This window comes from Panulirus ornatus, chromosome 11 (assembly GCF_036320965.1).
Source record: "Panulirus ornatus isolate Po-2019 chromosome 11, ASM3632096v1, whole genome shotgun sequence".
NCBI lineage: Eukaryota > Metazoa > Arthropoda > Malacostraca > Decapoda > Palinuridae > Panulirus > Panulirus ornatus.
In genome coordinates, this window is record NC_092234.1 from 44,545,362 (window position 1) to 44,555,361 (window position 10,000).

General features: G+C 48.5%; 1 protein-coding gene across 2 annotated transcripts in view; it reads right to left on the bottom strand.

The window, feature by feature from the left end:
- LOC139751452 (synaptotagmin-5-like) overlaps positions 1-10,000 on the bottom strand; it is a 95,997-nt gene that overhangs the window by 28,972 nt on the left and 57,025 nt on the right. For both annotated transcript variants that reach the window (XM_071666871.1, XM_071666870.1), the window contains exons 5-7: positions 5,576-5,738; positions 1,375-1,512; positions 484-687 (exon numbers count right to left, since the gene is read on the bottom strand). In XM_071666871.1, the coding sequence (XP_071522972.1) occupies positions 484-687; positions 1,375-1,512; positions 5,576-5,738 (505 nt within the window). The remainder of the gene's footprint in view (positions 1-483; positions 688-1,374; positions 1,513-5,575; positions 5,739-10,000) is intronic.

Here is a 10,000-nt window from a genome sequence, read left to right on the forward strand (position 1 = left end):
AGGTCGCTGCACAACTCACATTCAGGTCGCTGCACAACTCACATTCAGGTCGCGGCACAACTCACATTCAGGTCGTGGCACAACTCACATTCAGGTCGTGGCACAACTCACATTCAGGTCGCTGCACAACTCACATTCAGGTCGCGGCACAACTCACATTCAGGTCGTGGCACAACTCACATTCAGGTCGTGGCACAACTCACATTCAGGTCGCTGCACAACTCACATCCAGGTCGCTGCACAACTCACATGAATTCAGGTCGCTGCACAACTCACATTCAGGTCGTGGCACAACTCACATTCAGGTCGTGGCACAACTCACATTCAGGTCGTGGCACAACTCACATTCAGGACGCGTCACAACTCACATTCAGGTCGTGGCACAACTCACATTCAGGTCGCGGCACAACTCACATTCAGGACGCTGCACAACTCACATTCAGGACGCATTAGAACTCACCTTCAGGTCGCATTAGAACTCACCTTCAGGTCGCTCTTCGAGGCCTCGATGACGAAGGACTGGTTGAAGGTCGGGTCCTGGGTGTGCCTGACCGTCCTGGTCCTGAAGACATGGAGAGGAGGCGACTTCTGCTTCCGCAGGGAACGACGCTCCTTCCACACTACCACTTTAACGTAGGGGTCGCAAGCGTTGCCCATGTACTCCCGGCCCGCCAGGCCCCGCGCCTCCTGCAGAAGGGCAGAACGAAGAAGGGAGGGGAAAAAGAATTAAATATAGTCTCTCTCACAAGCGAATTCTGAGCTTCACATGCTCTGGGATGTGAGTCAAATATATGCAGACATGAGTTTTGTGTACAGGCTTGACGGACAAGGGTCTGGTCTGAAGGAATAGAGGTGTGTGTGGGTGTGTGGGTGTGTGGGGGGGAAATGAAAACATGTGAGGAGAACAAAGGGACGGGGAGAGAGAGAGAGAGAGAGAGAGAGAGAGAGAGAGAGAGAGAGAGAGAGAGAGAGAGAGAGAGAGAGATGAGTTTGAGGAGGACGAAGAGAGGAAGTGGGTCAGTGGGTAAGTACGAGGGCAAACATGAGTACAACATGAAAACAAGTATGAGTAAAAGTATGAGCACAAGCATGAGTACAAGTACACTTATCAGTACAAGTACACTTATGAGTACAAGTACACTTATAAGTAAAAGTATATATACAAGTATAAGCACAAGCATGAGTACAAGTACATTTATGAGTACAAGTACACGTATGAGTACAAGTATACATACAAGTATAAGTACAAGCATGAGTACAAGTACAAGCATGAGTACAAGTATAACTACAAGTATAAATACAAGTATAGGTACAAGCATGAGTACAAACATAAGTACAAGTATAAGTACGAGAAGTATAAGTATGTTGACTCACCAGTACAGTGACGACCAGTTTGCCGCTAGGGGCGTCCTGGTGTGTGGGGATGTATTGGATGCCGAAGGAGAGATGCCCCTGGGCCTCTCCTCCCACAGGGCTTCCCACACCGCTGCCCACACTGTCCCCCACACTGCTCTGTAAGGCGATACCAGGTCACACACACACACACACGCTCGACAGCCAGAGGTCACGTGAGGTCAATGGTCATATGTCACATTACTTACACATACAGACACACATACGTGTATCTATCTATCTATATATCTATCTATCAAGCAATCAATCTATCTATCAATCAATCTATCTATCTATATAAATATGTATGTATGTATGTATGTATGTATGTATGTATGTATGTATCTATCTATCTACATATATATATATATATATATATATATATATATATATATATATATATATATATATATATATATATATATATATATATATATATTCAAGTAAATTGTGAATTAAATGAGTGATAAACAAATGGCCAATTAGTCCCAGGTTTTAACCAGCTTAACTGCTGTATTAAACATTAAATAAAACCCCACAACTCTGGCACAAAACGGTTATCATAAACTAATCCAGATTACAGAGGATAGCGGGCAGGTAAATGGCCCCCGGGCCATTGTTCGTGAGGACAGTAGGGCAGGTAAATGGCCCCCGGGCCATTGTTCGTGAGGACAGTAGGGCAGGTAAATGGCCCCCGGGCCATTGTTCGTGAGGACAGTAGGGCAGGTAAATGGCCCCCGGGTCATTGTGTGTGAGGATAGTAGGGCAGGTAAGTGGCCTCCGGGCCATTGTTCGTGAGGATAGTAGGGCAGGTAAGTGGCCTCCGGGCCATTGTTCGTGAGGATAGTAGGGCAGGTAAATGGCCCAGGGCCATTGTTCGTGAGGATAGTAGGTCAGGTAAATGTCCCCCTGGGCCATTGTTCGTGAAGACAGTAAGGCAAGGAGGTAAATGTCTCCCCCCGGGCCATTGAAGGTGAGGAAAATGGCTCGCCTGGACGAGAGTTCAGTTTTCGCCTATTCTGAACATGGACGAAAACTTCTGGCAAAGAACTTCTCTCACTCAGACGTAAACTTCTCGTAATTAAAAAGGTTGTGAGAGAGAGGTTATGGTTGTAATCTTCATGCGTGGAATGATTAAATCTCCTTATCACTGATTATTATTAATCCACAAGGTCGTCTGTGATCATATTCTTATCAAATTTCCAATTTGGTCATTGGAAATTAGAGAGGGAATGGTGTAAGTGGAGGGAGGCAAAAATAGTGCTATACCGTCTCCATCTCCAAGCCTGGGATGAGAGTTGATCAATGATTAATCACCTCCAAACCTGAGATAAGAGTTCATCAATGATTAATTATCTCCAAGCCTGAGATGAGAGTTGATCAGTGATTAATCACCTCCAAACCTGAGATAAGAACTGATCAATGATTAATCAACTCCAACCCTAAGATGAAAATTGATCAGTGATTAATCACCAACTCTGAGATAAGAATTGATAATGATTAATCAACTCCAACCCTGAGATGAGAGTTGATCAGTGATTAATCACCTCCAACTCCGAAATAAGAATCGATCAATGATCAATCACCTCTAACCCTGAGATGAGATGATCAATGATTAATCACCTCCAACCCTGAGATGAGAGATGATCAATGATTAATCACCTCCTACCCTGAGATGAGAGATGATCAATGATTAATCACCTCCAACCCTGAGATGAGAGATGATCAATGATTAATCACCTCCTACCCTGAGATGAGAGATGATCAATGATTAATCACCTCCTACCCTGAGATGAGAGATGATCAATGATTAATCACCTCCTACCCTGAGATGAGAGATGATCAATGATTAATCACCTCCTACCCTGAGATGAGAGATGATCAATGATTAATCACCTCCTACCCTGAGATGAGAGATGATCAATGATTAATCACCTCCTACCCTGAGATGAGAGATGATCAATGATTAATCACCTTCTACCCTGAGATAAGAACTGATCAATGATTAATCACACAAATTTCGATCGATTCATCACACGAATATCGATCAATAACCAGCATTATCTAAGCTAGCAGGAGGGGGGGGGGGGGGAAGGGGGGGTTTCGTGACCCCCAAGGGCTCCCACTTCTGTTCGTGAGGCGGGCTCACGCACGCACGCACGCACGCACACGGGTGCGTGCGTGAGCCCGCCCCACTGGACGACCCTGAAACACGAATGGATCAATGCGTAACCTGGGCGGTCGTGTGCGACGCATGTGGCGTGGCGTGCAATAGAGGTGATGACAGGAATCCAATGTTGATGACTTTGACGTCTATAACATACCGAGTGGCGTAGCACTGTCTTGTATCTGTGGGGAAATCTTTGAGCACGACGGTACGGCCCTTGAGCACGACGGTACGATCCTTGAGCACGACGGTACGATCCTTGAGCACGACGGTACGATCCTTGAGCACGACGGTACGATCCTTGAGCACGACGGGACGACCCTTGAGCACGACGGTACGATCCTTGAGCACGACGGTACGATCCTTGAGCACGACGGTACGACCCTTGAGCACGACGGTACGACCCTTGAGCACGACGGTACGACCCTTGAGCACGACGGTACGACCCTTGAGCACGACGGTACGATCCTTGAGCACGACGGTACGACCCTTGAGCACGACGGTACGACCCTTGAGCACGACGGTACGACCCTTGAGCACAACGGTACGATCCTTGAGCACGACGGTACGACCCTTGAGCACGACGGTACGACCCTTGAGCACGACGGTACGATCCTTGAGCACGACGGTACGACCCTTGAGCACGACGGTACGATCCTTGAGCACGACGGTACGATCCTTGAGCACGACGGTACGATCCTTGAGCACGACGGTACGACCCTTGAGCACGACCTGTGCGACCCTTGAGCACAACGGTACGACCCTTGAGCACGACGGTACGATCCTTGAGCACAACGGTACGACCCTTGAGCACGACGGTACGACCCTTGAGCACGACGGTACGATCCTTGAGCACGACGGTACGATCCTTGAGCACGACGGTACGATCCTTGAGCACGACGGTACGACCCTTGAGCACGACCTGTGCGACCCTTGAGCACAACGGTACGACCCTTGAGCACGACGGTACGATCCTTGAGCACAACGGTACGACCCTTGAGCACGACGGTACGACCCTTGAGCACAACGGTACGACCCTTGAGCACCACGTTACGACCCTTGAGCACGACGGTACGGCCCTTGGGCACGACGGTACGAACCCTTGAGCACGACGGTACGACCCTTGAGCAAGACGTTACGACCCTTGAGTATGAAGGCCTGGCCTTTGACCTGACCCTTACAGGTCAGGTCAAAGGCCAAGCCATGAGACTCATAATGTCGTACCGTCGACCTCAAGGTTACTGTACCGTTCTACCAGACCACAACAGACCAGCGTACCGTTCCATGTACCGTTGTACCGTTCATAACAAAGTCCACGAGATAAGGTAAACAAAGGACTTAAAACAAGGCAAATAAAAACAAAAATACAAGAAAATAAAACAAAACAAAAAACAAAAACGCATCGAAACACAAACACATAAACAGAGGGACACATTTTTGAGCGTTCGAACTCCTATGAATATTCGTATGAGCTGTGATGGGAGAGGAACGCGGGGGGCCCCCACCTCTGTCTTGAACGCGTTCGAACGCCAAAAAAAAAAAAGGAGAATATATCTGAAACTGCCTTCACCAGACCGAAGCCAGAACTTAAGGCGTTCCGAACGCGGAATATATATATATATATATATATATATATATATATATATATATATATATATATATATATATATATATATATATATATATATATACATATATATATATATATATATATATATATATATATATATATATATATATATATATATATATATATATATATATATTGGAAAGGCTCACAATTTTGCGCGTGATCAAGATATTCTTAATGAGTCCACCACACGGGGGTAAAATGAAACACGAAAGGTTGCCAAGTGCACTTTCGTGTTATAATCACATCATCAGGGGAGGCACAAGAGAGAAATATATATATATATATATATATATATATATATATATATATATATATATATATATATATATATAGAGAGAGAGAGAGAGAGAGAGAGAGAGAGAGAGGTCCCCTGAAGTACTCACCCTGCAGGAGTTGGTGGGGGAGGTGCGACCTGAGTACTCGGACATGGAGGAGTACGTGGAGTCCCTCTTGGAGGAGAGAGCGCCCAGGAGGGCGTTCGTCTCGGTGCCTCCGTGCACGGGGCTGCTGAAGGCGTACTTGACCGGGGTCGGGGTCTGGCTTGCCCTGGGTTGTGGGGGGGAGAGAAATGTATATTAATATATATAGAATTAGTTTAAGTATATTTTTTTTTTCTTGCTTTGTCGCTGTCTCCCGCGTTTGCGAGGTAGCGCAAGGAAACAGACGAAAGAAATGGCCCAACCCCCCCCCATACACATGTATATACATACGTCCACACACGCAAATATACATACCTACACAGCTTTCCATGGTTTACCCCAGACACTTCACATGCCTTGATTCAATCCACTGACAGCACGTCAACCCCGGTATACCACATCGCTCCAATTCACTCTATTCCTTGCCCTCCTTTCACCCTCCTGCATGTTCAGGCCCCGATCACACAAAATCTGTTTCACTCCATCTTTCCACCTCCAATTTGGTCTCCCTCTTCTCCTCGTTCCCTCCACCTCCGACACATATATCCTCTTGGTCAATCTTTCCTCACTCATTCTCTCCATATATATATATAGAATTTGTCTAAATTCAGTTGGTTTATAGACCTCTTGGGTCTTAGAGTATGACGGTACGACCCCTAGAGCACGATGGTACGACCCCCTGGGAGCACGATGGTACGACCCCTTGGAAGACGACGGTACGACCCCCCGGGAGTACGACGGTACGACCCTTGAAGCACGACGGTACGACCCATGGAGAACGACGGTACGACCCCTGGGGCACGACGGTACGACCCTTGAAGCACGACGGTACGACCCCTGGGAGTATGACGGTACGACCCTTGAAGCACGACGGTACGACCCCTGGGAGTACGACGGTACTACCCCTGGGGACACGACGGTACGACCCCTGGAGCACGATGGCTGTACCTTCCACTCACAAACAGTATAAAAAACCGATTTAAACCAATTTCACCCACATCAGAGGACGAAATAGCCACTGCATAGAAAATACGCTGCACATTCCTGGGGGCTGGGTGTATAGTGGTGAGGGCTGGGTGTATAGTGCTGGGGGCTGGGTGTATAGTGGTGAGGGCTGGGTGTATAGTGGTGGGGGCTGGGTGTATAGTGGTGGGGGCTGGGTGTATAGTGGTGAGGGATGGGTGTATAGTGCTGGGGGCTGGGTGTATAGTGGTGAGGGCTGGGTGTATAGTGCTGGGGGCTGAGTTTATAGTGGTGAGGGCTGGGTGTATAGTGCTGGGTGTATAGTGGTGGGGGCTGGGTGTATAGTGGTGGGGGCTGGGTGTGTAGTGGTGAGGGCTGGGTGTATAGTGCTGGGTGTATAGTGGTGGGGGCTGGGTGTATAGTGCTGGGGGCTGGGTGTATAGTGCTGGGGGCTGGGTGTATAATGGTGAGGGCTGGGTGTATAGTGCTGGGGGCTGAGTTTATAGTGGTGAGGGCTGGGTGTATAGTGCTGGGTGTATAGTGGTGGGGGCTGGGTGTATAGTGCTGGGGGCTGGGTGTATAGTGTTGGGGGCTGGGTTTATAGTGGTGAGGGCTGGGTGTATAGTGCTGGGTGTATAGTGGTGGGGGCTAGGTGTATAGTGGTGGGGGCTGGGTGTGTAGTGGTGAGGGCTGGGTGTATAGTGCTGGGTGTATAGTGGTGGGGGCTGGGTGTATAGTGCTGGGGGCTGGGTGTATAGTGCTGGGGGCTGAGTTTATAGTGGTGAGGGCTGGGTGTATAGTGCTGGGTGTATAGTGGTGGGGGCTGGGTGTATAGTGGTGGGGGCTGGGTGTGTAGTGGTGAGGGCTGGGTGTATAGTGCTGGGTGTATAGTGGTGGGGGCTGGGTGTATAGTGCTGGGGGCTGGGTGTATAGTGGTGGGGGCTGGGTGTATAGTGCTGGGGGCTGAGTTTATAGTGGTGAGGGCTGGGTGTATAGTGCTGGGTGTATAGTGGTGGGGGCTGGGTGTGTAGTGGTGAGGGCTGGGTGTATAGTGCTGGGTGTATAGTGGTGGGGGCTGGGTGTATAGTGGTGGGGGCTGGGTGTATAGTGGTGGGGGCTGGGTGTGTGCACACATGGGGTTGCCAAGCCCACATGTGTTACTCCACGTTTCCTGTCGTTGGCCAAGCCTGGCTATGTACTACTGCTCCACCGCTGCTCAAGGTGACACCAGATAGAAGACATAGAAAGTGTATAACGAGAGATAGAAGCGATAGAAAGTGTATAACGAGAGATAGAAGAGATAGAAAGTGTATAACGAGAGATAGAAGCGATAGAAAGTGTATAACGAGAGATAGAAGCGATAGAAAGTGTATAACGAGAGATAGAAGAGATAGAAAGTGTATAACGAGAGATAGAAAGTGTATAACGAGAGACAGAAGAGAAAGAAAAAGTATAACGAGAGATAGAAGAGATAGAGACAGCGTTATAGAATAGAAGGGTTGAGGTGTGTGTGTGTGTGTGTGTGTGTGTGTGTGTGTGTGTGTGTGTGTGTGTGTATGTGTGTGTATGAGTATGTGTGTGTGTGTGTGTGTGTGTGTGTGTGTGTGTGTGTGTACGTGTGTGTGTGTGTGTATGAGTATGTGTGTGTGTGTGTGTGTGTGTGTGTGTGTGTGTGTGTGTGTGTGTGTGTGTGTGTACGTGTGTGTGTGTGTGTGTATGAGTATGTGTGTGTGTGTGTGTGTGTGTGTGTGTGTGTGTGTGTGTGTGTGTGTACGTGTGTGTGTGTGTGTGTATGAGTATGTGTGTGTGTGTGTGTGTGTGTGTGTGTGTGTGTGTGTGTGTGTGTGTGTGTGTGTGTGTGTACGTGTGTGTGTGTGTGTGTATGAGTATGTGTGTGTGTGTGTGTGTGTGTGTGTGTGTGTGGAGGGGGTTGGGAGGGAGGGGGGTAAGGTGCTCCGCTGGTGACGTCATCAACTGATAGTGAAGGTGAGTGATGATGATGGATGGATGGTGACCTGAAGATGACTACAGCTGTCAAGTTCCACTCCATCTCCCCCCCCCGCTTACCATACACTTGTTTAATGCCATAAAGGTCAGGTCAAAGGTCGTACCGTCGTGCTCAAGGGTCGTACCGTCGTGTTCAAGGGTCGTACCGTCGTGCTCAAGGGTCGTACCGTCGTGCTCAAGGGTCGTACCGTCGTGCTCAAGGGTCGTACCGTCGTGCTCAAGGGTCAGGTACCGTCGTGCTCAAGGGTCAGGTACCGTCGTGCTCAAGGGTCGTACCGTCGTGCTCAAGGGTCAGGTACCGTCGTGCTCAAGGGTCAGGTACCGTCGTGCTCAAGGGTCGTACCGTCGTGCTCAAGGGTCAGGTACCGTCGTGCTCAAGGGTCGTACCGTCGTGCTCAAGGGTCGTACCATCATGCTCAAGGGTCAGGTACCGTCGTGCTCAAGGGTCGTACAGTCGTGCTCAAGGGTCGTACCGTCGTGCTCAAGGGTCGTACCGTCGTGCTCAAGGGTCGTACCGTCGTGCTCAAGGAGTCGTATCGTCGTGTTCAAGGGTCGTACCGTCAAGCTCAAGTGGTTTCTGACCTCTAACTACTATGGGTCGTTAAACCCACCAACACACACACACACACACACACACACACACACACACACGCTTAGCCGACGGGGAACGACCACTCCAGCCGTGGTCAACGACCTTTCTCCTGGGTAATGTCGTTCATCTTGCCCCCAAAACTTTATTTACGACTCTCGTGCTGCTATAAAATTTGCATATCACAAAACGACATGATTCTGTGGACCTGACGCATGAGGGTAGTGTGGACGACCCTGTACACCAGCGGGGTACGACCCTTGAACACGACGGTACGATCCTTGAGCACGACGGTACGACCCTTGAGCACGACGGTACGATCCTTGAACACGACGGTACGATCCTTGAGCACGACGGTACGACCCTTGAGCACGACGGTACGATCCTTGAGCACGACGGTACGACCCTTGAGCACGACGGTACCTGACCCTTGAGCACGACGGTACGACCCCTCGAGCATAAGGGCCTAACCTTAGCAAATCACTTACCAAAAATGGATTGTGTACGTCACACACAAGCCAGGTGCTTGTGATCACATGAGATAACGTGATTAATTCAGATAACTAATCCCTATTAATCACGTGATTAATTCAGATAACTAATCCCTATTAATCATGTGATTAATTCAGATAACTAATCCCTATTAATCGCGAGATTAATTCAAATAACTAATCCCTATTAATCGCGAGATTAATTCAGATAACTAATCCCTATTAATCACGAGATTAATTCCGATAACTAATCCCTATTAATCACGAGATTAATTCCGATAACTAATCCCTATTAATCACGTGATTAATTCAGATAACTAATCCCTATTAATCACGAGA